This window comes from Coturnix japonica, chromosome 2 (genome assembly GCF_054131305.1).
Source record: "Coturnix japonica strain WE chromosome 2, WE-NBRP24, whole genome shotgun sequence".
Lineage (NCBI taxonomy): Eukaryota > Metazoa > Chordata > Aves > Galliformes > Phasianidae > Coturnix > Coturnix japonica.
Genome location: NC_140664.1, coordinates 59,382,759 through 59,410,638, shown reverse-complemented (window position 1 = coordinate 59,410,638; position 27,880 = coordinate 59,382,759). Strand labels below are relative to the sequence as shown.

Here is a 27,880-nt window from a genome sequence, read left to right as displayed (position 1 = left end):
AGGCAGAGCAACCTCTGAACAAATACACTCAAGCTCTGGGTGTCCAGTGTTCCTTACAACATTCTTCCTGGTCATGTCAGCTGTCTTCTAATGCCATTTATTGATTAAGTCTCCTTTTCCCACCAGACACCATTTTTACTGTACATTCAGACTTCTTCCTGGTACTTAACTCTTTTTTGTCCCTGAGGCAAAAACTTGTTGACAGGAAAACACAGGAACTTTTGCTGGTCTTGAAGAAAGTTGCTGCAGCACAATCTCTTTAGCTCTTCACATGAATGAAAACACGTGTGGGAGAGGAGACCACAGTAGACCATGGGCGCTCAGTTTTTTGGCTTGCTTGGGCTGCAATGAATGAAGAGGAATTGTCAGAGGAATTCTGTTGGGCTACATCTAAAGTATGTAGGTCACACCTAAAGTAATGCTTCCTATTTATTTCCATGGAAACTATAAAAGATACAAAGAAACTAGCAGGATGGTCCTGAGTTGGGATTTTCCCAGCTAACAGTAAACTTATGGAACCCTCACAACTCTGGAATGTTTGAGGCCTCCAGGAGTTCAGGTCCCTCCACTGGACTCCTGTTGCCACCGCACAGCAGTTCAGAGGATGGCAGTCCCTGCCCTGTCCTCTTCCTTAGGACTCTGTGAAGAAGAAATGAGAGGTCTTGTGGAGGGAGAAGGGAGAGGGATGGGAAAGACAGGCTCACAGGAGCCTTGGCTGTGCAAAGAATTACCAGGAAATGGTAATCCAATGAGCCTGTAGGATGGCCCTGAGTTGGGGTTTTCTCAGCCAGCAGTAAACTTAGAGGATGGGAGGATCAGCACCAGCAGGTGGCTGCTTGGAGGGAAGTGGATAGATCCTAGCATCTCTGCAATCCCTGGGGCGTGATCACTTTCTGGTCAGCCTGACAGTGATGGCATGGTGACCAGTATGCTCTGATGGAGGTGGAAGTACCTCCAGCAGGTCATCCTGCGGAGGTGGATCCAACTTCATGGGATCTCTATCACTGTCAGACAGGTCTTGAGTAGAGAACTTAGGATGAGGGACGCAGGTATGTTGGTGGCTGTTACACATCGGTTGGGCACTATGTATGTCAAGTAGCATGAAAGAGTTCAGATCCTACATCAGGTGAAGAGGAAAGTGTAGTGTATATTTCCTGTGCTTTAACTAAACTACAAACGATGTGCCAAGAGAATGTATGGACTGTTGTTACACTAAGAACTAAAGCCACTTCATGTGTCTGGTGATAATTTGCCTATGCCAATATGGTATCTAGTGATCCCACTGTGTCCCTTTTTTTAAGATGTTCCTAGTGTTTTGCTTTCATGCCTTGTACAGATGCAGGAGGCAGTGCTGTCCAGCGGACTAACAGGGACAGATAGTCCCTTGTAGCTAATTCATGTCTTTTCTCCCTTTGGCTCATACTTTTTTTTTAAGGCCTCTGCTGCAAGTGGCATGTTTAGAGGACTTATTGTTAATTCTGTGTTTTTGATTCATTCAAGCTCAATCATGTTTGGATACTCTGAGGAGGATGGCCATAATGTTGTGGGGCAAAGGTCTAACCAAAGTATGGGCTGTAATGAGCTGCCAGTTGGTCATGCCTTCCATAGTCCATTTCCTTTGTGGAAAAAACAAACAGGTTGAGATAAAAGGGGCTTGCAAACAAGGTGTCTGATGTCCTTGCAAATTGTGCAGAGGCTTGAAAATTCCTCTCCAGCCAAATAACTATTCCCACCAAATAAACCTCATCAGAAGAAGAACCATTTGAAACTCTCACCAAATAAGGTTTATCAGAAAAAAGAACCAGTTGGGACCAGAAGAAGCTACAATGGTAGACTGACAACTTAAGCTTATGAACTTCAGACTTACTGTGCAGGTTTAATAGGTTAATTAATATTAACTTCTCTGCCCTAAGCGACATAAAGTTAGAATTAATTGTACATGTGATGTATGGCAGATGGGGTTGTCACAAACAAGGAGGAACATGCATTATGAGGACTGGAAAGTCTGTAACCTCTGAGTACTTCAGCCAATAAAGAAAGGAGGAGAGAAAATGTGGTTGGGAAGTTAGGATAAAAAGAGGCCTGTGCCTGTTAAGAGACCCTACAGGGGAAATTCTGTTACTGTGCTGTAACACCCAGTGGCTTCTTGGTAATTTGCAGAGAAACTGCACCAATAGGACTGGTTAACTGGGCTTAGACAAAGAATTTGTAGGTGCTGCCCTATGCTCATGGCACACAGAGACAACTTCAGCTGCTTCTGTATTTTCTTCCAAAACTCTGTCCTGAATTCTTCCATTTCAAACTCTGCATGGTTTGGTCTAAGATCTAATGTCTGTGACTCCTACATACTCAACAGAAAAGTACATGTAGTCAGTCACATCTGCTAACAACAGTGTCAAAACAGTTTTTATTGCTTTTTACTTCTGCTAGCTCTGCAGAGACAATTGCAATTCAGCTGGTGTGTTATTAACAGCTCGTTTGCTAAGTTCCCAATAGAGAATCATCTCTGCTAGAACTGCATGAGCCAAACATGAACCCCTTTTAATTCCCCAGTCCAAGGCTGGAGGTAGAGATGCTAAGCAAGAAAGAAATTCTCTTAAATTTTAGCATAGGTGTAGCCTGGAGTTATGAATGTGAACTTTTACTGTACTTCAGAAAACAGATAGGCTTTAAAGATGCCTAACATAAAAAGAGAAGGAAATTCCAGGTGTGATTCAAATCACACAGAATTAATGAGGCCTATGTTTTGCTGCTGATACCCATGTGTTCATGAGAAGACTCAGTTTGTATTGCAGTTGGGTACATACAGTAAGACCTGGAATTTCTCTCACTTATGTACTTTTCAGCAGTATGTATCACACAGATCTGTTTTAGGTACAACTGTAACTTAGCTGTTTTCTCCTAATCAGTAGTTTTTACTAAGAATGCTAACATGCTTCTAAGACAAAGTCAAACTGCTGACAACATGTACTTATCACTGAAAATAAAAACACTGCTTGGGATTTTTTCAGGCTGACCTCTAAACTTAAAACTGCTAAAATGTGTGCTGGAAAAAAAAATGCCCCAGTGTAATTCAAGCAACTTAAGAAAGAAAAACAACCATCCCCAAACTGCATTTTAAAACTTTGAAGATTTATCTATAGCAATAATTCCTTGTGTACATTGTCTTGGTTGTAACTAGAGACTAGATATTGAGACCCTGCAAGCTGTTATGTCTAATTTTTGTAAATTTGCCCTTTGGTCTTCCTAGATGAGACCTGTCACAGTTGTTTGAAGCTGAAAGCCAGAGGAGGTCAAATTATGAATATGAGGTAACAGCTTCTTGCGTCCAGCAGGAATGGTGATGTGGTGGCATGATTTAAAGTTTGTATGATTTCAGGTGTTAGTCTAAGGGCTGAGGCCTAGGAGGAATCACTGTAGCTGCGGAAAGAAGAGCTCTTCTTCTTAGGAGAAGAGCCAAAAAAAGCTGATAGTAAAGAACAGCATGTTTACATGTAAAGCTTTTGTGATGAGCTGGAATAGCTGGTAGAGCAGTGACAAGAACAAGAGGAGAGCTAAAGAAGCAGGCAGGGCTCAGCTAGGGAGTAGGTCCCAACCAGGAGAGCAGGCTGCACACAAGGCCAGGAGCAGTATAAGGTAAGGCCTTGCTGTTCTGCTGCTAGTGGGCCAGGCCCTGGATTTTCTGCCTGAAAACCAAAAAGGTAGTGATTTGTGCAGAAAATAGGAAACAGACAGACAGCTACACCGGCGTGCTAGGGAGCAAGGCTATGAACAGTTAAAGCACTACTTTGGGAGATATATTGTATCTCACTGCCTTGCTCTATTTGGTGTCCTTTTAAACCATTAAGCAAAGAAAGAGTTTATTTAAAAAACTGATATTTTTTGGTGAGAAAAAAAGAAAAAAAAATAGGCCTTTCAGCACCACACTGCATAGTTTAATTCTGGCAACTTTGGGATAGAGAATCAAGCTCCCTTTTTGTTACTGGCCAGAGTTTAAACTTGGAATGGTTGATTCTTTCAGAAATATTGCAGTGGGCTAAGCATTAAATACTCAGGTCATCTGTCCTGAATGATGAAAATATTTCACAGTAGGTTATTTTGGCTGCAGTTGAAAGGAATGTGTTGTTTAAATGCATATCCACTTCTTTTTCTCTTATTAGTAGAATTAATCGACAAATGAAAGAAGACAGTGGCAAATGAACTCATGTCAAACTTATTCTCAATGTATTTGTGTGTTGAGGTAGATATGACCCTGCAGAACTACTGAGCACGGCCTCAGGTCTGTGCATACTACAGCTGTGTTCACATTGTTCTAATTATACATGCATGTAGAAAAACCTGACACAAAATGGAGTGGTGGTGATGTTGCTTGTTTGATTTTTGGAAGCAGTGCCAACTACAAAAAAAAAAAAAAAAAAAAAAAAGAAAAAAAAAAAAAAAAGACACCTCCCCACCAAAAGAAAACAAAAGAAAACAGAAAACCTTAAACCACTGAAGTCTCAGAACATAGACAGTTATGAAGCACTGTGGCAATCAAACTACTAGAGCAGAAAAAATGTTTAGAAGAGACATATGGCCTACCATGCTGGCCCATTTTTGGTTGATCTTTTTCCAGTCCTTCTGCGCTCAGTGTAACCTCTCTCTCAGTCCCTTCCCATTCCATAAACCCATCTGTCTTCATCTGTAAATTCAGTCCTCTGTTACTGTGGAACTGTTTGTTAGCCAAGTGACTATGGACGATGAACTCCTCTATTCTCTCCTACAGAGTCAGAACAGACCTGATACTCAGTGGTGGGCCAGTGTTGAGAAAAAAGTAAATTACTAATGATTTGTCTGGGAACCCTTGGTGAGAGAGAGGATGAAACAATCAAGTATTTGACATCTTCAAAAATTTTCCAAGGTCTAGATGCAGACAGTAGAATTATATTTACCAGCATACGCAACAATTTTGGCTTTCACCACCTAGGAGGAATATCCCTGCTTGTCTTGTGTTTGATCTTGTTCAGTCTGGGAGAGATCTCATGAGAAGGCTGAACTAATCTAGTGAGGCTAATTGCCTTGCAAAGGAGTAATCTCACTTTTTCCCCTTCTTGCTGGCCAAATGATTTCACATCCCTCTCTAATGTGTTGGTGGGAGATGTTGGTCTGACACCAGTTCAACTTAGAAAATTAACCCAGAAAAACAGATTAAGTGTTCTAGATTAACGAGCTAAACTAAATTACTGAGGGATGAGGTGAATACCTGGGCTGGCATGTAGGAATGGACAGAACTGCAAGATCAGGAATCAGGTGCAGAGCAAAGCCACGAGAATCCACTTTCAGCAGGAACTCACTCAACATTCAAATACATACCCATGCTCTAGTAATAAAATATCCATGCAAAGAAATACATCTGTACACCCAGGGTGAAACAGGGATGGAGATCAGGATATTGCATTAGGCCTGAAGTCCTAGTACCTACATCACAGACAAGTGACTACTGCCATGCATAAGCACAGCATTCAAATGATATATGAGCAATCCCATCTGTGTAAGGCAAAATACAGTAAAAGATATTGGGTTGCATCAGCTAAGATAAAAAGACAGTCTGTGTGTGTTGAAATCAATAATGGAGTTCTGAGTCCCAACAAAACAAGTAATTCATAATGAGAAGTCATGTGATCTAATGATATAAGGATGATGTGTGGTCACAAATAAGTCCAGCAGCTAGAAATGCCATATTATATCAGCTCAGTGGCAGTTGATTTGCTAATAAAAAGCTAATTCTGTCCAATAAAATTTAATGAGAACACTAACAGTTTGACTGTAGCAAGACAGATGCTGTATGTGTCTGTTTTTCCAGATGTAGGTGTATGTGATATTTGCTAGGAATAGCTAGAATTTCTGAGTTGAGCACTTCTTTGATCAAACCACTTGAGAATCACTGCAAACCCTCTGCTCAAAAGACTATGCTAAGAATTTGCCCTGAGAGATACCAGACACAAATGAGCCACCGCAATGACAGATTTTGAAAGTGCAATGAGATTTATCCTGCAAAAATCCAGGACCTACACATAGGGCCCTCAGAAATATTTGGTACAGAAATATGTGTTTGTTTCATCTTGCTTTTTCTTGCCCCACCAGTTACAAAATAAATTTCTTTCTTGACCTTATTTCATGCTTCTGCAGGACTACTCTAGCTGCCAACATTCTGCTACTTCCCGGCAAAACACAGACATATGACTCAGTCACATTGGCTGCCCAAATTATCTTCACCTCACATTGTCTTTAAGTGTGCCTTAGCTTAGGGCTGGAAAGATGCAAGAAAATGTTATGTTACTCTGCCTGTGGGACAGCAACACCTGCTATTAGATTTAGTCTGTGGGAGTTTAGGGAGTGTATAACAGGTAGGCATGTAAAATTCAGAGCCGTGTTTATAATGCAGATAAACATCTGGAATGCCAAACTTTATTTCAATTTTAAAGTTCCTCATGCATTATGTAACTCTTCTCCTTTTCAGTAAAATGTAAAGTTACAGTGGAAGCCACTTTAATTCCAAAGTGTACAACTTCCTTCTTTTGAACAACATGAGAGAAAAGATCATTTTAACACCTAGGTTTACCTTCTGAATCATTTGCCACAGAATCACATTTATCTTCTGTTCATAATTTAAATGCCCACCTACAGGAGGTGCGCATGGAATATGCAGCTTGCTTAATTTTATCGTCTCCTGTTTTACTCAGACTCCAACAGTGGATAATCTAAAATTGCTGCTTCTGTAGGAGATTCAGGATGGTTTTTTCGGTCTAGAAGGAAAGCAGAGGTGGTAGCTTGTCAAGAGAAAAGCATGTGCTCAGTCGGGGTTCCTAAAGAGGTTTTTCTTCTATTTCTTCTGTAGACTTTCAAGTTGCCAGAGCAAAAGCAGGTGTCTACCATGAGCAGTTTCAGTGTCATGTCTGGATTGAGGCTTCCTGCAGGCTGTTAGCAATCCATGAGCAGTGGACAGCTTCATTAGATGCAGAAGTTCTGTGCATATCTGAACACACCAAGTTTCTCAAATGCCTGCAGAAACATGTTTGTACAGAGATGTGTGCTGAGATATCAAGCAGCTCTGTTTGTATCTCAGTCTGACTTGAGGAGCTGATGTGGGTTTGTAATGCATTCTTCTCTTCTCTGACTCACCAGTGAAGCAGCCGGCTGGTCTGGTGCTAGTAGTTCTGATCAGAGATTTCTTCCATCAGTGTACCCATTTTCCTTCCCAGTTCAGTCTGACTTGGGTGCAAAGATGCCTCAGCTTAAATTCTGTGAAGCTACTGGAAATCAGTGTTTATTTTTTATCACTGCCTGTGCTTGTGAGATAGAAGACTCTAGAAAAAATGACAAATTTAATAGCATGGAGAAGGGGGAAGATCCACTCCAACGGTATGGTTGCAAAATGCCATTTCTACCTAAAGGCATCTGCAAATATCCGGCAAGAGTCCAAGCAGAACTTTGCTGTTCTGCATTTACTGTCTTCCAGCTGATGCCTAGTGCTGGTGTTCAGCCCCTCCGCCAGCTGGGCACGGGCAGCAAGCACAGCGCGGTGCAAGCTGCTGCTCGCCGCAGTCCTCAGCAGCGTTCCTGCTCTATTTTTGGTGAGTCGGCTGCACAGGGATCGATGCTAGTACAAACGCGAGACCCTTGGGAGAAAAGCGCGTGTGGCAGCTGTGTTTTGAAACTCCCTCTCTTCCCAGCTGTAGGATTGCGGGTTTCTTTGTCCAGGGGGTGCGATTTATAAAACGCTGTCCAGGAGAGAAAGCAAGAGGAGGGGAGGCTGGGGATCCCTCAGGGGCTTGGGCTGGTGGCGTCAGCTCCCCGCAGAGTTTCACCTGCGGGGTAGATGTCATTTGGTGTGTGAGGGGGAAGACATCAGTCATCAACCCCAGAGTCCGTACTACTGGCGGGGTATCAGCAGGAGGGCTGCAGGGCTGCGGGAGGGAGCAAGAAGGAGAAAAGAGCTGATTTCTCCTGCCCCGGTGCCGGCACGCATCGTTCGGTCCCTCGGCTTTAGGCGAGGTTCCCACCCGGAGATGCGCGAGGGGCAGGTGCGACCGGCCGAGCAGAGCTGAGGGCGGCGCAGATCCGCCTGCGGTGGGGACCGATTCCGGCGCTCCCAGGTGCGAAGGGTCCCGGCGTGGGCCCGGAGCAGGCCGCCACCCCCAGGGGCCGCTGGCGACCGTCCCCAGGCGGCCCGGGGCGGAGGCGAGGGCCGGGCCTAGCCGGGCGTCGCGTTGAGGGGCGGGCCGGTCTGCCGGGCGCCCGCCGCGGCGTGAGTGGCTCCGTGCGCCCGGTAACCGGCGACAGGAAGCGGTGGGAGGAGGCTGGCGAGGAGGGGGAGGAGGGAAAGCGGCGGCGTTGCGGACTTTGCAGCCGGTGCTGCTGGATTATGGTGAGCTTCGGCGGGGGCTGACACACGGGCAGCGCTGTCCGGCGCGGGGAGCTGACAGGCGGCACGTGTGGGATGTGAGCCCTGCGAGCCGCGCTGCCGGAGGGAGCATGAGCTGTGCCCAGGCCGGCATTGTCCAGGTAAGGGAGGCCGGTGCCGCCCGGCCCAGCCCTTCCCGGGGGATCGAGCGGCGGTGGAGGGGCGGCAGCGGCCTGCCGGGGGCGATGTGTCGGGTACCTTTGTGCCGAGAGACCGGCGGTGCTGCGGGAAGCCGACAGCCGGCTGCGAGCGGAGGGCACTCGTGTGTACGCGTGTGTGTGTGTGCGTGTGTCCGGGGGGCGGCGGCGTGGTTTTGTTCTCCGTGGAGCATCTGGCCTGTCCGCCGAACGGTGTCGGGGCCGAGGGTAGCCGCACGCCGTTTGCATGGTGCGAATGTGGATGCGTGCCGGCGGCGGGGAGTCCCGTGCGGGATTTGCCGTGGTCATGGCTCTGCCCTTTAGGAGAAGAAACGTCCGAATCTGGTTTTTGGCTCCTTGACAATGCAGCAAAATTTAAGGCACAAACTGCCTTTTTTTTCCTCCCTCCTCCTGTTCTGCTGTAATCTAACCTCAGGATTTCATGTTTTGGTTATTGCATTCTTATGTAACTGCCTTTTTCATCAGCTATTAAATAAAATTATTGTGAGTATGTTAAGAACGTTGCCCTAGCCTCTAGCACTGCAGAATGATGCTTCTCTTGTTTTGTGCCTTCATGGAAAATGGATTTGCATCAAAACAGGCATGTACGATGCGTTGTCTCTTGCTTTGTTTCCTGTCTTTTTATACTTAAAGAAAAAATTACTTGGCCTGGGCTTAGATTTTTGCATCCTGCTGTTCAGAGCTGCAGTAGTGGTTTGTTTTTTTTTGTGTGTGTGTGTTTTTGGGGTTTGTTTTGTTTGTTTGTTTTTAAATGCTGCACTCAGCAGAAGTGCATAGTGAGAGAGTTCAGTGGCCCAGCAACACCATCATCTCATTCTGGGGGTACCCAGCCATTGGGGCATCCAGCCCTTGGAGGCACCCCACCATCAGGACACAGAACTGCTTGGCCAGGGGTGGCACATAGCAGGTGATCAGCTGTGCTTCTCTGATTAGTATTCATGCCAGAATTGTGGTTAATACAGTAATTCATTTTAGCCCAGGGATTCATTTTGGAAATTTGGATTTTCTACTGTGAAGGGATTATAATTTCTCTATGTAGTACATGTGTTTCATAAAGAAGTGGAGTGCAGTGTGTATCCTGGCTGCTCTCCCTGCTTCTGTCTCTGTAGTGTAGACCCATTTGGACAGCGCAAGTGCAATGCTGATTTTCACACTGAAACAGGGAGTAGATATAACAAGCAGCATGCATTTTGCCAACACAGCATTCCGCCTGTGATACAGGCTCAGTCTGTTGGTGGGAAAGAGAATACCTGTCCCTGTGGAAGAAATGCCCATTCAGTTTTCTCATTGGGTGAGTGGGAGTCAGCTTAGAATGGTGGTTGCTCCAATGGCCAGCATTTGTGAGGAGTAAGGCACATGACTCGGTGGTTGTGGCATGTTGTATTGCTTGTGTCATGTGTGCAGTGGTGCACATCTGGCTTAGTGTGGCCTGAGCATTGGCCTCCCAGCCTCTTTGGTATCAGTCAGCTCTTTCTCTTAAATGTGCTTGCGTGAACCTGAAATGCGCCAAAGCACAAAATGCACTTGGTGACTTTATCAGGAGCTATAAATACCTGTAACTGGCAGTAATTTGAAACCAAACTATCCACTCAGATTCAGAACATCCTAAATAACAGATTCAAAATCTGTATGCTGTGTTTTTTAAAATGCATTCTGACAAACAATGTGGTACTTATCATGGTCCAGTAAATAACTGACTAAGGTCTGTTAGTAAACAAAGCAATGTATCACTCTGTGGTTTGTATTTCATACAGGTGGTGCACAATCTAGCATTCTTTGCAATCACAAGATGATCCCGGAGAAGCTTCTTGGAGTTCTGCACGTGCTTCCTCTGTCTTTGAGCAGTGTTCATTCATGAAAGTGCTAAATGCTTCTCCTTGGCTGCTTTTGTTCATAGCCCTCATACAAACAATGTAATTTCTTGAATAGGGACCAAAGTAAGATTTAGCATGTTAGTTTGTTTCTGAGATACTCTGAAAAGCTGGTTCTGATGCTGTGTGAGAGATTCAAGATGGGAGAGTCTTTGTATTGAATACAGTCAGGCCAGGAGCTGTTCTAACAAAGAGGTGATGCTCTTGACCTCATTGCAGCCTTTCAATACCTGAAGGGAACTTACTCCCAGGAGGGGAGTAAACTCTTCGAAAAGGCTGATAATAGCAGGACTAGGGGAAATGGTTTTAAGTTAAAAGAGGGAAGATTTAGGTTGGACGTTAGGGGGAAGTTCTTTACTAAGAGAGTGGTTAGGTCCTGGAACAGGCTGCCCAGGGAGGTTATGGATGCCCCGTCCTTGGAGGTGTTCAAGACCAGGTTGGACGGGGCCCTGGGCAACCTGATCTAGTAAATGTGTATGTTTGGTGGCCCTGCCAGGCAGGGGGGTTGGAACTACATGATCCTTGAGGTCCCTTCCAACCCGGGTCATTCTGTGATTCTGTGATTCTGTGATCCATTCTTGGAAATCGTTGGAAATCTCAGTCTTGGGGATGCAGGCATTAAGGTTGCCTCTGTGGTTTCAACTCCTGTAAAAGCTACTTAAAAAAATAATTCTAACAGTACAGCTTCATTAATCCCACCTGCGAGGTAAAGTTTAAACAAAGGGTTTTAGTAAGTAACAAAGTAGTTAGTTGGTCATGGTGGACTTTGCCAGGAAATATAACTTGTTTTCATGGTGACTTTCCTTATGTTCCTCCCAGGGCTCTCTGATCCCAAGTCTTAACCTACTTTGTTTCCCCACATCTAGGGATATTCACAGGACTGATGTCAGCGTGCAGAGATAGGGCATAGAGCTTGACACTTGTACAAGTCCACTGGTTCACTCTCAGATGGGATGCTAGCCAGCTCAGGTCAAAGTGGCTTGTGAAGACCATTGAGAGCTTTGAGATCTAAATGTACGTGTGGCATCCCTGAGTTGATCACATTTCCTGCAGCTGCAGCTCTGCAGTCTGTGTAGTGAGGAGCTCTCCATGTACAGGGACTTATCAACTTTCTCTCTGCTTCCAGGTCCCTGGTGGCCTTGCCACTCCTGGAAACTTCACCTCTAGTCACTTCCTTTAGGTCCAGAGTAGCTGCAAGATGGTCCTGCTCCCTCCATCTTGTCTATCTGACTATTCATATTAAAAGACATCGTGACTACCTATTTTCCTCAGGATGTCTGCTGTTTGTTTACGCTCAGCATCTTTCTTGGTGTTGGCAGTAAAGAGATGAGTCAGTTTTACTTCTGTTGAAGGCTTTTTTTTCCACTCATTTCTCTTATGAGGTTTGATGTGCTGTTGTAATTCTGCAGTGGCTAATTGGCCAGCACTGCAGAGATTTGGATTAATTCCTCAAAAATAAATTTCTCCTCGTCTCAGATTTGATGAATATTAATCCTAATAAAGTGTAAGGCCAAATTTTATATACTTCTGCATTTGCCCTAAGACATAAGTAAATGTTTTGGTTTCTCATGGTATACTCATGAAGATGGGGGGGCATGCAACACAGGGAAAAGTAAAAGCACAGCCAGGATCAGGGCAGGCAGAGATGCCACCTATGCCACCTATCCCATTTGATGTTTTCCAGCTGAATTTTGAGTTCAGCAAAATGTTTGGAAAGAATGAAGAAATGACAAGATTCTTTGATGCAAGGAGCCCCAGGTCATTTTCATTACAGTTAATGAATGGTGGCCAGGCAGCTGTGTAATGGACTTGTAGATGTAAAATGGACTTTGAGTCCATTTTATTTTTTTTTAATCAGGAATGCTTTGGTAGGATACTCCACTGAAGTTTAGGTCAGGGCTGTCTCTCTGGAGGTGTTTGGGCTGCCCCTTGGGTAGGGTGGAGTTCCCCTTCTCATTTGGGATGTTTGTGGCTCCCTCAGCATACAGACTGGTAAGACTGGTCCCAGGCTGCAGGCAGAGTAGGTATGCAGTTGTCAAGGGTGTCAAATTTCTGGGGGTAAGAGAAGGTCTGTGTCCCAGAAGCTTGCTCCCTTCAGATGGAGGCAGGAGCTGGGTTGAGCCAAGCAGTAGCTAAGCCCTGGACTTGGTTCCCCACTGCAGCACCTGGGGCAGCTCCTGCTTGTACTTTCCCTCCAGAGGGAGTAACAGGAGGAAACTTTCCTTCCCAGTACTCTCCTTCCTTTGGTCTCCACCTCACCCCTCATTTTACAGGAGAACAGCAGCTTGGGCTTCTTCCCAGCCCTTCATTCACCAGTCTGGACTATTGCCTACAATGCAGATAAACCTTGAGTTGGCTGGGGGAAGCAATAAAATGGGTTGTTCCTTTAGGCATTAAAAGAAGAGGGAAACCCTCATGCTGGTGTTTGAAATGTCAAAGGAAACAATCAGTTCTGGGCTCCTGTAGGGGACCATTAAGCTCATCACATCACAAAGTTCTCTGAGGATGCGGGCAGGCAGCCTTCCCCTGCTGCAGAGCAGGAGGACTTGGAAGTGAGCATGTGTGCAGCAATCAGAATGCTGCTGCTGAGCACTCAGCGGAGGTTTCATTTCATGCGTTTAGCAAAATGGGCACTCGTTTTCACATTTTCCAGATATTTTTATATTTCCCTGCAGATGCTTACCAAAGACTAGCATTTGTTTTGTTTTAAGCCTGAATTAAAACTCCCATCTAATGTTTAGAGGCAAAAGAAAAAGAAAAAAAAGAAAAAAAAAGTAGGTGTTTGTCCCAGAATTTAAAGCCATTTAAATTTGAGAGCTGTTAACCCATGAAGTGGTGATGCAGCAGAAAACATCTCTTGGAGCGAATCACTTGTGGTTAAAATGGAACAAGTTCTAAAAATAAACAGGTAATTGCTTCAATGTAGTCAATATGGAATATAAAGATGACTGACAGTGATTTGCCATCCATCTCTGTAGCAAGAGTCATCTGGGAAGCCTGTGATGTTAAAGGCATTCGTTTCTATTAGCACTTCTTCTGGTCATTTTGTTAATGAGCTCTTGAACACCAGTACTGATATGTGTCATGTGATATAATTAATTTTTCCATACCATAAGAAAATGTCTGCCATGTGCACCTTCAATTAGGTGAATCAGGCTTCTCAGGTCCCAGAATGTCTGGTTCGACAGAACTATTGCTGCACAGAAAGGAGGAACATGCTGTTTTGTTGCTGGCAAAGTGCTTTCACACATCACCATCTCAGTTGAGAATGGCATCCTGTGATCTTGGGAAGAGCTGTTGTGCTACCCACTACACCTGTTCTGCAGAGAGGAAGCTAGGTGGATACTTCTCCCCAGCATGTGGCAGCAGAGGAGGTGGAGCAAGAAATCATCTGCTTTTCGTGAGGGACAGAAAGAGGAGGGCAAGCAATGGGGAATGCTTTCAGGGACTGTCAGACAAGTTCCCTCCCATGTGTTGGTCAGTTTCCTCTGAGTGCCTGGCTGTATGAATCAGACACATCAAGGAGCTGTTCCCTAGATCTTAAAAGGTAATAGTAATAGTAATAGTCTTGTGTGGGCTGGAAGGGACCTTAGAGATCATTGAGTCCAACCCCTGGGATTCGAGCCTCTGTGCTGCAGAGCGGCACTTCTACCACTTGCGCCAAAGGGGAATTCGAACACCCAGGCCCCAGTGTTGAAATGCGGCATTCCTACCACCTGCACCACCGGGGCACACAAGGTGTTGCCATGCATCCTGTTTCTCCCTCAAACAAGCCATCCTGCCCAAGCCTGTCTCTTCAGCAGAACGCATTTGGCGTGAACTTTGCCGAGCTAGGTAAGAAGTAATGAAGTTGAGGATAATCTGGCTTTGCTTGGGAGCTGAGCACCTGCTGTAAAGTAGTTCCTGAACAATTGGAGCTGCAGTATTCCTCCCTGCTGGACATAGCAAATAGTTGGGGAGGCTGCTACTTACAAGTGCTTGACACAGTGGTGGATGAGATCAGGTGATGGGTCTGAGTGGTCCCTTGGGCAGCTTAATGCTTTCCTTTCCAACCTGGGCCCTGCCAGGACTGGTGGTGTTGTTTGTGACAGTCTTGTGCCTGTGTCTTAAAGCAACCTCAGGAAAATTTAAACTTTTACAATTTATGTTCCAATGCAGAGCATCAATCAAATGTTGGGTTATTTGTCAAACGTCTTCAATGATGTGTGGGGAAAAAAAAAAAAAAAGAAAAAAAAGAAAAAAAAGATGCTGTGTATTTTTAATAAAAATAAAAAAATATACACTTTTTGTTTGCAGCTGCATGATTGTGTGAAGAAGACAACAGATTTACGCTCTGAAGCAGCATCTTGTTTTTAATAGTGAGATTTAGTTATATTTAAGGTAGAAAGAGGGAAGGGAGATGTGGATGAAGTATTTCATCCTGGAGTCAGAACAGCCGTTTCCAAGATTATGCTGTTCCAGACTGGTGAAAGGCCATTAAATCTGCTGCTTTGCTTATAGGCCTGTGGCATCTATGTAAGAATTAGGAGTGGAATCTTGTCATGAACTTAAGTTACTTCATTTGACTTCACTGTGCTCTTGGAAAGGGCATCATGAGGTTGATACCATGATTCAGAAACACTACATACATAACCAGAGTAGAGACCTAAGACTGAGACAAATAAAAGAATTATTAAGTCACATTCTTTGGTCTGAAGGTGAATAAAGCACCTACTAAAGTTATTGGAAACTCTGCTTGATGAAGAGCAGTACCATCTGGCCTTTTGTGATATATGTACTTATGTATTTATTAGTGACGGTGGTGTTGGTTGGTTATTGTTTTGTGGGGGTGTTGAGGCTTGTTTTTGTTTTTTTAAACAAAACTGAGTATTATAAGGAAGCTCTGTAGTTGCACTGACATTTCATTCTCGTCTTTCTAGCACCAGGCTAAGGTAGAGACAACTACAGGAGTTAGTATCCAGACTGCTATTAGGAGATAATGAACTGAACTGGTTTTCCTTCTTGTTCTCTTCTTGTTAGGCTAGAAAAGAGTTCCAGCATATAAGCACTGGACCCTGTGGCAGAACTCCTTTTCCAAGACCTATTACTATAGTGGCTTATAAGAGTTAGACTGACTTACTCATTTTTGCTTTCCAGTTCTTAACATTGCTTAATGGATTTTGTTTTATGCCTGGAAGGGATACATTCATTCATTCTTATATGAGCTAAGTTCCCACTGAAGAATGATATTTCACATCTGACTGAAGGCAGAATTTCTTCAATAGGTCCAAGGGACGACACGTGGATGTAGAACAATTATCAGCTCCTGGAATTTTACTTTGTATTCCTTCATGCTCCTCAGAACTGTGTCATTCTCAAAGCAAGCCTCCTCAATGATTTTTCATACTCACCTTCTGCCCATTGGTTTCCATTCTCTTTAACAGCTTCCTTCTCGCATTCTTTTCTCCTTATTTCCCTTCCCACTTCCTTCTCCCCTTTCTACTCTGCAAGACCTGCTAGTTGCAAAGCATTGTTATTCTGTCTAGCATGCCTTGCTACACATGCAGTGTTCCTGGGCCATTGTTTAGCTTGGACAATGAGAACGTGTTTGTAGCTCATGCTAATACTCTGTGCCTAATAGAAAGTGTATTAAAAAAAACTCAGTGTCTGTATTTAACAACTATATTGAGATATTCCAAATTAAAAATATATCCCCTAAGCAGAAGTACATGAATGCTGAAATGTTTTTTATCTTTCTGTGCTCAACTGTGTGTAAATCAGAAACAGATGCAGAGAGAGTGCCTGCTTGAGATGCCCTACAACTAGTGTTAAAAAGAATGTATCGATGAAGAGGGAATTGTAAAGGTTGAAATAAGTGAACAAAATCAACAAGCTATTGTGCTGCCAAAAAAATACAGGAAAACCATACCAAAGGTGTGGTGAAATTTTCTGGATGCTTCTGTGGATTCATCTTGCTCTTTGTGCTGCTAAGGTTTGGCTGGAGATCGATTTTAGAGATGGATGAAAGCAGTCTGTGCCTTTTAGGAATCCCATTTAAGGATCAGCTGCTAGATTTGCTTGTCAGAGAAGCATGGTGACTTCCTCTTGTCATTAGCTATAGCATCTTGTCCAGCCTGGAAGATCAGCACAAACCCAAGAGGTCATTGTGGAAGTTCTAGATTGCCCTTGTGCCCTTTCTCCCTTCATTGCATTTCTGCCCATACTGGACACTGTGACTCTAATGCTTAACCTGCCTGCAAAAGTGGCTTTTTGAAGCCTGGGACAGGGGCAGCAGCCCATGCCAGGCTCATTCAGGAACCTCCACTTTTCCCCATCACCATATTGAAAAACAAAAGATGTCTAAAGCTGTCACTGGAAATGGCTGAGAAGTGATTTCCCAAAAGTGGTGGCAGAAAGAAGTTCCTTCTTCAGAGAGAAAGAATGGATGTGATATTTTGAGTCAGAGGTGATATGTCTAAGCCGACATTTGGAAATGGGAATATAAATGTTTCCAGCAGTCTCAGCTCACTTAAAATAATTTGATCACTTCACGTTATTCACGTAAGAGTGTCATCCTAGTGATTATAAAATGTGGAATTTATGTGTACAATGATTTATCAGTATAGTACAGTTGTGGTTTGGGCTCTCAAGTTAAATATATGCCTGCTTTGATCTATTTTTCCCAACTTAATTCTTGCATCTCCGTGTGTGCGTGTGTGTGTTTGGGGGGTGTTTACCTGCCTAGGGAATCCCAGGCTCACCAGAAAGACAGCTTGCCTAGTTTGCCTTGGGATGGTGGTGGCAGCAGGCTCAGGGCTTGTGTGCTTGTAGCTCTTAGGCTCAGCAAGGGAAGAACATGGAGCTGGATGTGTAAGTAGGAGCCTGCTGATTTGCATTGGATCTGCTAGCAGCTCAGAGAAGTCCACGTTGAATAATGTGTTTGGCTGTCTTGTGACCCCCTTGTAATAGCTCTGAGAGATGGATAGGAGATCAATCTGTGTGATGGCCTTCCAATAACTCATTGGGAAGCTAAGTTCATCTCCTTTAACTACCTGGACCAAAAGGGATATAAATACAATACTGATGATCTGAATAATAGCTCATTCCTGCATGATCCTGAGAGGGACACAGATACACCCTGAAACAAAAGTAGAAAGATGGATGTAAACAACTGGAGATCTGAGTTACTGTGTCTGCATGACAAAATGTAGTGACACGATGTAGTGAGCATACCAGCTTATGTCCAGGGGTATTACAGCCATGTTTTAAGCAGTGCTGCCCTAAAAGGAGGCATACTACATTAGCTTGTATTGACTGCATGCTACTGGCTTACTTGCAGACAGCAGCAGGGCTCCTGCTGTGTTCCCCAAGGCTTTTAGTTCTTGCATAATGCAGGCAGTACCAGTGCACTGCTGCATTTCTGCCATTTCTGTAATGCACCTTAAAATCAAATGCAGATCTATGACTTTCCAGGAATGTGTCCTAATAGGCAGGAGGCTTCTCCAGGTGTATGTAACTGTAGGGCAGAATTCATGCCCATCTGGCCAGCTGCTGTCATCTGCATACAGTATTCAAAAATTCATTCAGCCAGAGAGCAAGGGGAAGTATAAGTCTGATTTAAAGGGCTGAGGGGGAGTTTCTGGTGCCAGTGCTTGTTCCAAGGGCTTGTTCATGTATTTTATGTGCTGAATAGCATGTGGGATATCAAGAATGAGGTGTTTTTAGGATGCCTGGGAGCAGAACTGTAGATCTCTAAACACAGTTAATGTGTAAAGCAAGGGCCAGTAGCAGTGTGTGTTGGTTTGAGGATTACAGTTTTCAGCATTAATGCCTAATGCACATCCTGTTCATTTGATCTTGGATTCAAATGTCTGTCATCAATATTAGTCTTCTGACCTCTGTCCTTCCCCATAATTCAGTGTTGTGTCTAACAATAATCTGCATGCTCGTTTGACGTACTTCATGCAGAAGTATGTGTGCTTAAGTTAGCAGACAAATTCTGGATCCACCTGAAGTATCAAGTGTAATGAGGCATAATTCTTATATCATTACCTTGGAGGAGAAATATCATATTTTAGGCCATGGAGGCCTGGCATGGAGTAGGTTTTCTCAAAGACCCCTAGTCAAGCTTAGTGCTCTTGCACACAGACTGTGTTCCTGCAGTGGTGTCCTGGCCCATCTTCTCAGCTTTGAGCTGACTCAGGGCCTCCAGCCAGCCTTGGCAGCTGAGCTCAGCACACACAGGCAGCTTGGGTTGGTGCCTCACCAGAGGGTTGTTTGCTGGAAACAAGAGACTAACCCCTCCAACACCCATTGCACATACTTTTTCAGTTGTACACTGAACTCATGTCATGTATATGTTAGAAACACAGTGTAATTATGAGCATAATGACTGCTCCAGTAAAGAGCTGATTTTGTCTCCATGAAAGCCACCTTGAGGATATCAAGCCTCCTTTAGAAAATGTTCTTTTTACTTGCATCTACTTATGTTGGATCACCCAAGTTTTGATGACCCTTTTGTTGGTTTCTCCCTCTTCCAGGGAAGAAAAGGAATCCAATGATGTGTGAATGTATGGGAAACTGTTGATCACAGCCTGAACCTCTGATTAACCACATGAGGCAAGCAATGAGTCAGCTGCAGGAGCACAGGTGAAGGTAATTCAGCTGTGCTACCGGAAGGGGTGGTGCTTGGCTCCACCTCTCCCAGATCTCATTTAAGGGCTGACTGCCACTAAGGCAGGATCTCTTTCTCTGGAGATCACTCCTGTGGGGAGTTTACTGTACACCTTCAGCGAGCATTTTTCCATTTATCATAGATTATCTTTCTATCACAATAATCTTTCATATGCAATGGTCTGTTTACCTGTTGACTGTAAAACTGTACAATTGTATAACTACAGTGAACAAGCAGTGTAATTGCCTTCTTCAGATAGTTCTGGTGCTTGCACATGTGGTAGGAGGGGGTGGTATATTATGTATTTCTGCATGAAAATTTGCCTGTGGAATGCTTTTTTGGAAAAGAAAAAAAAAAAGAAAAAAAAACTTTTAAGCAACCAAAATGTACCTCGTGAGAATGTGTTCGTGTTGCTGCTGTCAACTATTCAAAGGAGCTGGAGCCCTGCAGCCTTTTTTAATGATCAGATCCAGTTGGGGGGCGAGCAGAGTTGGAGGTGTGACGAGGTTGTTGTTGTGCTTCAGCTTTCAGGAAAACTTCAAGACGTTTTTATTTCCTACAGTGCTGAAAAGGAGGCTTGACGTACTCTGCTTCATAGAGCCACTTCTTAAAAACTATTTCCTGTCTCTAGCACATCATAGCTGTCATCCTGTTGTATTTACTTTGTGGAAGCCTGGGGCCAATCTCACGGGTCCATTTAAGCCACTGGTCTTGCAGTAAGGATATATTTGGCACATGAGTCCTTAAAATAACTAAAAAAAAAGTAGCTGCACCTTCATGTGGGACAGACATTAGTGGAGCACTTTTTTCTTTTCTTCCTCTTGACGGTGCTCCGGTGCTAGGAGCAGTTTTTTCCCTCTTGTCATTATCTCTACTTCCTTCCACATCACAATCACCTTTTCTATAGCTATTGGAACTAATATGTCTATTCTCTCTGTAGCAAGCCTATAAAATGTTGGAGCTTTAAACTTAAGCTGGTGCAAGTTAAACACACTTCTGCTGTTTAGGTCTGTCTGTTTTCAGTAATAAGATGACCTTATTTTTAGTTGCAAGAAGGCTTGTACTTTGACACTGCTGGCCTCATTTGCTGAGGTACAGCAAAGGCAAACTCTTTGCAACTGGTCATTCAAAAGTGATTGTAATAAGGGAGAGATATGACCTATTTTAGCTTTCCTTCTCCTGTGGCAGTGAAATCAAGCAGTGCAACAAATAGAAAAATGGTAGCTTCAGTTAAAGTCTTACTGTTTCAGGAGCTTTTCCTTTCTTTCCTTTTGTGATGATTTGTCTTCTTCCTACAAAGACCTTTTTAATGCCATGTTCTGTGGGTTGCTCCGGTGAGTTGGAAGTCCATCCTCTGGCTGCTTAGTCTGCTGAAACATGCAGGTGGAAAATGCATTTTTTCTTAGTGTGAACGCTCAACAGTGCATTTGTTTAACCAATCAGTTTAACTTATTCAGACCACACTATGCAGCAATAACATAGTAGCTTTTTTTATCTTCTAAATAAAATGAAGAAATTGAAGGTTAGTTTTGTTGTTTTTTTGTTACCCTGATTTCTTTCTGTTTAATTCACCTATCTATTATGTATCTTTACTAACATTTGCCTTGTATTGTGCATATGCGTTTACACTTCAATCTTCCCTTGCCCTGTGCCCCTTCTGTTGGATGATGGGTGGGGTTCTCTGCTGTGAGGGTCACTGGTTCCCCGGCTCCAGTTAGCCACATCATCTGGGCAAAACTTGGAGCTGTCAAACTTTTTATCTGCCCATGGACAAAACAAAAGAGGAACAGCAGAAGACTTATCACTGTGCTTAATGTTATTAGAGGCTGATGGTTGATGACGATTATATAAGAAGAATAAAATTGTGACAAATTCTTTCTATTTTCCTTTAAAGTGTCTTGCATTCCATGGTTGAAAATGGGAATCCTTCTGAGATCATAACTGTGCTGTCTATGCTTTTCTTAGCCATTTTTGGTTTGTAGACTGAGTCTTAAGAACTTAATTAAATGCTTTTTTGGCTGGACTGCGACCCCTACAACCTCCTCCTAGATAACTGAATAGCAAATACAATATAACTCTTCTGTGACCTGTGTATTTGTGGCCTGAAGTTCTTTCATACATTTAAATAGAATTTTCTTTATTTCGTTTTATGCTCATTGCCTCTTGTTTTGTCACTGGGCATGACTGAGAAGAGCCTGGCTCTGTCTTCACTCCCTCCAATGTGCTACCTACATTGATAAGGTTTTCCTTGAGCTTTCTCATTTCCAGAATAAATAATCCTAGTGCATCCTGCTGCTTTTCCAGCCGCTCTTTCTGGAACATGACTCATTTCATTGTGACAGGACACATGCATTTGTGTGGCCGTGTGGAGAACTGCAACAGGGAACTGACCCAGGCTAGAAGTAATCTATTATTTTATGTCATGATTATAACCCAGATGAGATTTATCTGGCTGTTTGAAGAACAGTTATGTCAATGTAAGCAGACAGAAAAAGAATGGAGGGAGGCACGGTATTTCTTCTTGTCATTGTGTACTAGCTTAAAGTGTTTGTGACTGTGACAGAAGTCACCTATGAAAAGATCTGAAAACCTAAGAGTAAAGACTTACCAAGAAACTATAGCAAGTGAGATGGCATTTTGTCAGGGATTACACTAAAATGAAGATGTCGCTGAGAAATTAGTGTAACCCAGTGTAAGAATGACTACAGTGGGTCAAACAAAAGGTTGGAATAGAATTATCTCCACTGTGGCTAAAGGAGAACATGTAGAGAACATAGCAAATGCTTTTGTCTGCCATGAGAAAATAGCCTCTCTATATTATTTTCTTGCTCTCAATTCTAACCATTTTCTATTCATGTGCAGAACTGGGTGTTTGTTTTTAGTACTGTTTAATAAAGATCTGCACCAAGAATCACCTTCTACTTTTCTTTGAGCATATTTATGCATGTATAATACTGTTAAAATGAGTTTCACAGCTCAACTACCCATCCATCACATTAAGAATCCCCTCCTTTAGTCTGTTGTGAGCCTGAACTCTATTGCGCTCCCTTTCTTGTACTGGAAGAGGAGGTGAGCAATCACTTTGCTTCCATTTCATCTTGTGACCGTTGTCATGTCCTTTAACTACTGTTGTCTTCTATATACGAGCTGTTCCTTATCTATGTTCTTATTTTTTTCTCTAAATCTTCTCATAGTCTTCTGTTTGGCCTTCATTTTTGGTACCTGCATACTCTCCTGATTTGTTACTTTTAAACTGTATGCTGTTGCTTTTCAGGTACTCCTTTTGCATTAACTCTGTAAATCCATTCCCTTAATTCTAATTCCAATCCCTGAGGCACAATTTTCTTCTAGCCCTGTGCCTCCCAGTTAGTCATATCTCACTGCTGTGTCATCTGAATCCGGTGAATTCTTCACCATTTCACCTTTTCCCTTAGTTTCCCACACCTTAAGATATAGACTTTTTTATATGTTGTTTGTTTAACAAATGTGAATGTTATTTGCTTAAAAAGAAAAATCCTGTAATCTTGTTGTAGGTTTAATCAAGAGAGAAACTTTCTAAGCCTTGAGAGGATAAAACTGTATCTATTCTGAAATATTAAATAATGGAAGTGAAGAAAAATAGTCCCCCGTGATGATACCTAACAGAAAATTTAATTAAGAAAATGAAGTTGCATTAAGATTGACCTATTGTGGATTGCCAAAAAGCTGGTAGATGAGGGAGAAATTTGATAGCAGCACCTGCCCATCAGTAAGAGGTTGTACAGCATACTCAGCCTGGAGGTAGGATGTTCTGCAGAGTGGCTTGAAGCCATGTTTACTCTGCTGCTGAAGGCTCCTTTCAGTACTGCAGGGAGCACGTCTGACCTGTGGGATGGCATACAAGTTCCTTGGAGTGGGCTGGTGGGAGCCTGTGGCCATGCAGCAGCCCCTGCCATTGCCTCTCCTTAGCCGCAGTTCTGAGGCAATGGCTGCTTCCAGTGGGTAGAGGGGAGCTGCAGTCTAGTGCATGGCATTTGTTAAAGAACTGTTCAACAGCCATGCTATCCATAAGTCTGCATCTTGAGCAGAGTGGGCAAGTTCACCAGTGCTTTAGTAGGTTTATGTTGCATTGAGTTGAGGTTATTTCTCCATGTATGGTCTGCTCATGTCAGAAGGTGAGAGGGCAGCTATCAGCATGCAGAGGGCCAGCCAAGATGTGAATAGCTCTGTGTGATGACAGACATTGAGGAAACAGCAAAAGCTGTTATTTAGGTGGGTTCCTGCTGCCCAAGGCCTAGTAGAGGCGTGATGGGGAGCTGCTAACCTGTCCTCTCAAAGGTGCAGTGTGGAGAGCTGGGTGCTGAGACAGTGAATCCAGATTCATTTTCAGCTGTAGAAGGGAGGAGTTTCATCATTCATTCTAAATGGGGAAACTGTGGAAAAAGTATATGAATGGAGGAAGAAGGAATGTACAGGACTTTACCTTTGACCCTTTACTCACCTAGGCAATGCTTTTGAAATTCATTTGACTCATGGGGTCTTTAATAAACCGGGAGAATAATGTTCAAAGGTAAAGGCTGAAATGCTGGGCACAGTTTCTATAATGATATGTGATTTCATAAGTTGGCTGTCACTGCTGTAAGGGCTGGGCCATTGCTCTTGTGCCCGCCATAGTGACTGGATTTGACTCAGCAATTATAAGGTATTCACTCAATCTCACTGTTAGTGTAATGGCTAGCAAAAGCATTATTTATCCCTTTGCTCTGAGTGACTACTGCTTCCATAATCTGTTTTATACTAGTTAGCCTTTAGTTTAATGTAAGTGATTTTTTCTCACTTCTCACGTGGCAAAGAGGGTACCTGCCATTGCTCTTGTCCCATTTGTCTTTCATTGCAGATGAAAATAGAAGGAGAATTTGACAAGAAATTAAAGGAACTATCATATCTTGTTGTGTCCCACTGTCTTCTGCAAATCTTAATAGGAGGTATGCAAATGATAGAAAATGCCAGTTGGAAAAACACCCCCATATTCGAATACTTTATTGCTGTGTAATTCTGCAATTACAAGAAATCAAATTCTGACCACTTAGTTATTTTGCTTGGCTTTTGTTTACTTATATTTTGGCTAGAAGCTCCTTGGGAGCTCAAATGCTTCTCAGGATGAGGATTCCATAGACTCTCATCAAAACATGTACCTGAGCTTCTCTGATACCATTAGAAAGTTTTTAATAATATCTAACATTGATTCTTGCTGTATAATCAGTCCTGTTGCTTCTCATCCTGTCTACTGTGGGCACAAAAAGAATGTTTTCTTTGCAGTAGCATTGTGAACAGTAAATCATGTTACTTACACCATTCCTCTCACTCTACCTCCAGGCTTTCTAACTTTTTTTTTTTTTTTTTTTTTTTTTGCTAACCAGTGCCAGTTTCTTTGAACGCAGTGTCCAGGAGCAGATGTAGTACTGCAGTTCAAGCTTTGCTAATGCTCATTACAGTGGGAGGATGACTTCAAGCATTCTGCGGGCCACAGCCCTCTTTGTTCCAACCTCCTCTTTTGTCTCTTGCTCAATAGCTTGACTGTGACATGAGTTCAGTTTGTCATCCGCTCTTACCAACGATTCCTCTCCCACAAGACTCCTACCTTGCTAGGGGTACTCTTAGTTATATTTATGCAATTGCTTTGTTTGTATAGCTTTGTGCTTCTCTTCTGTTGTTTCGTTTTTTCCAGTTTCTCCAGTTTGTCAAGATCATACTGGATTCTGTCCTCCAGCATATTTGCAGTGTTTGTCTGCAGAATTCAAGCCTATTTCAGTTAAAGCTTACTCCTACTTTGTTATCCAGGTAAAGAAACCACTGAGCAGGGACAGCCTGCAGGATCTACTGAACATGTGCTACAGTTTGTACAGTGATGTCTGGATATTGCTCACTGAGTTTTCCATCTAGCCTGAGATATTTTCAACTAGATCATATTTTTAAAAATTTCTTGTGGGATTATTGTGTGAGATTATATAAAAAATCTTATTTGAAGCCACGATATTACTTATTTGTGGGTGTGGGTTTTTTTTTTGTTTTTTTTTTTTTTTTCCCTATAGCCACAGAAACTATCACTTTGCTACAGGAGGAAATTAAATTGGTTTGAGGTGATTTTTTTTTTTTTTTTTTCTTGATGAATCTTTTTTTTTTTACATCCCCTCCTCAATCTCTTGATGTTTTTTTTTGGGTTTGGCCCACTGTAAGAGCTCTTGGGATCTCTCAATAAAGTAAATGCCTACCAGAGTGGTTATAGTCCAGGCACTGTTTATTCTTTTGTCTAGACTTTGAAGTCTCTGACCTGGCTCAGAGTTTGCCTTTGTGTCCTGGAGAAGTGTCTGGTATGTATGAACTCTAAGCAACAAGATGGTACAAATTCAGAGTCTGGTAAGAAGAAAAAAGCAACAGCTAAAAGACATTTTTGTTGCTGCTGTTGTTGTTGTTCCCTGGGTTCTACCACAAGGTATGTAAAATTAATGAACTGGTCAGGTATACTGCGTACCAACAGCCAGTTCTATGATAGGTGCGACAGCACTAGCTGAGGAAAGAGCATGAAGTGTTTTTTCATGTTATTTACATCATACCTAAGGAGAAGAAATACTGTTACTGCAGATGAATGTCTTCCCCCATGACCTCAAGTAATCTGTAGCCAAACCAGTGAGACTGAGAAGAAAGTGGAATATATAGCATAAACTTAATTCTGTTCATGATATGGTGAAAACGAATTTCCTGTAGTTTTATAATCTGCCTTTGCCAGTCTGAGTGAAAAGAAAGATCTTTTTAAATGAGAATCCTCAAACGCTGTTTATCAGTATTCCTGTTTATTATTATAATGTAGATATGTGAAATGGAACAATCAGAAGGGGAGCAACTCAGCAAATCAGTGCATCTTAGTACAGGTGTATTGCAAGATTTACACTGTTCCCCATGACAGTGAGATCAGTTAGATCCTGGCTGGTTTTGGAAAGGGGCACTGAAGGATAATAATCCATTTTTAAAAGGCTTTGTGGTGTTTTTCTTTAAAAGAAAATTAAAAGTAAAAAGTTTATTTGTGAGTTGTCTATGAATCCTAAAATTTATTCTTGTCTAAAATATACATTATTTACAGAAAGTTATTTCTCGCCAAAATTGAATTTAGTTACTAGAAGTTATTTTATTGCTGAATGATTACAAAAAATACTTCCTTTTTATTTTGTTTAGTGACTTTTTCCAGTTTATTTGTTCCCCAGATTCTGAAAACAAGCTGCATAGCACACAACATTGATTTGTCAGGTAGTAGAGAGGCTTTTCTGCCCGTGTGTTAGAAGTGTTGATCATACATATAGACTTGTGGAATTCACATTTGGAGTGCCTTATATATCTGGGAAAATATAGTTTTCATAGGATTTCAGGTTTCAGCAGCCTCTGTGGAGCTATTCAACATTCTCATATCTCTCTTGCTGAATCTGTTTTCTCTGACAAAGATTTAGATACATTGAAGCAAGAAAACTCTGCAAGATGGTTAGAAAGACTCTGTGTAAAATTAATTTGAATGGGCTTAAGGGCAGTCTATCAGATTTTGTTCAGGGAGCCTAAATGATTAGGATTTAGCTACTGGGAGGATTTAAGATACCTCATAAGTCTTTAAAGTAATTTAGTGGTGGCTTTTAGTTATGGCTGGTTCTTTTCATTTAAAGAATGCAGAAGAAAGAAATGGCAGGTTTTTGGAGTTCAGGAAATGAGTACAAGATTTTTGGTAACCACCATATACTTTAAAAAGAGACCTAGATAAATTTCTATTTACTTTATTTTGAACTGATCTTCAGTTTCTTAGTTGTCTCCTTAGTTGAGGCCCTAATCTGACTACATGTGTATGTTATGAGTCATTTTTAATTCAGTTATCTTATTAAACATATGCATTTTATGCAGTTTTTGCAAGTCATTGCGGTTAATAGTCTTTTTCCCCCTCTGCCATGCGTTTTAAAATTATTTGGTTGGGAAAAATAGCTGGGCTGGCATGTTTTGGTACCTGGATAGTCTAAGAATGAATTTATTAGATTTTCATGTATGTTGTTAATCACTTTGAAAAATTTTGCTACCCTCCTTCCAAGAACATCATTGAAAACAAAGTGACACCTCAGGGAGCACTATATGAATTATTAGTAAGTTTTGATAGCTTAGTAGTGGCCTTGATTTTTGTCACTACTTTTGTTACATTTGCTAGTATTTCAAAACATTCAGTTTTCAAGGAAGAATTTCTCCTCCCCAGTTCATCTTCTTGCCTTCCTTAGTCTACTGAGATGTGAGGCTGGGTTTGACATCGTCTCCATGGCAGCACACATTAGTTCTCATGGCAACATATTTCACAAAACAGACCTACAACTTTACGATAGTGTCAAACAAAGAGAAACCCAGTGTTGGAATGAGCCTTCACCATGGTTAAAATTAAAAAGGGCAGGGGGAGGAGAATGGAAAGAGGTTTGGTGATATAATGGCTTCTTGCAAGTTGCTCTTCTTTTTGCTACAGGGTAGGCACACCATTTCAAAATCTATCTTTGTCCACAACTACTGTGCTGCCCAGCTGCATTCTTGCACACAAGCAGGGGATTTGCTGTCACAAGTCTTTTGTCCAATTATACTTCTTTAGCCTGGTTTTCTAATGAAATGAGGCTTGCAGAATAACATTCTTCTGTTCTGGTTTCTCTTTGTCTCTCTCGTATCATGCCTCCCTTGTAGCTTTTGACCCCATTGATCAGATCATTGGAAT

General features: G+C 42.5%; 1 protein-coding gene across 36 annotated transcripts in view; it reads left to right on the top strand.

Annotated features, from left to right (window-relative positions):
* Nucleotides 1-6,418: 6,418 nt before the first annotated feature.
* Nucleotides 6,419-27,880, top strand: part of HECW1 (HECT, C2 and WW domain containing E3 ubiquitin protein ligase 1) — a 216,469-nt gene continuing 195,007 nt past the window's right edge. For 9 of the 36 annotated variants that reach the window (XM_015854914.3, XM_032442995.2, XM_032443005.2 and 6 more), the window contains exon 1: nt 8,241-8,544. In XM_015854914.3, the coding sequence (XP_015710400.3) occupies nt 8,515-8,544 (30 nt within the window). In that variant the 5' untranslated portion in view covers nt 8,241-8,514. Of the gene's footprint in view, nt 7,614-8,101; nt 8,136-8,195; nt 8,545-18,991; nt 19,107-27,880 lie in introns of those variants that run through there. The other 27 variants (XR_014943461.1, XR_004306356.2, XR_004306357.2 and 24 more) reach the window with 10 other exon arrangements.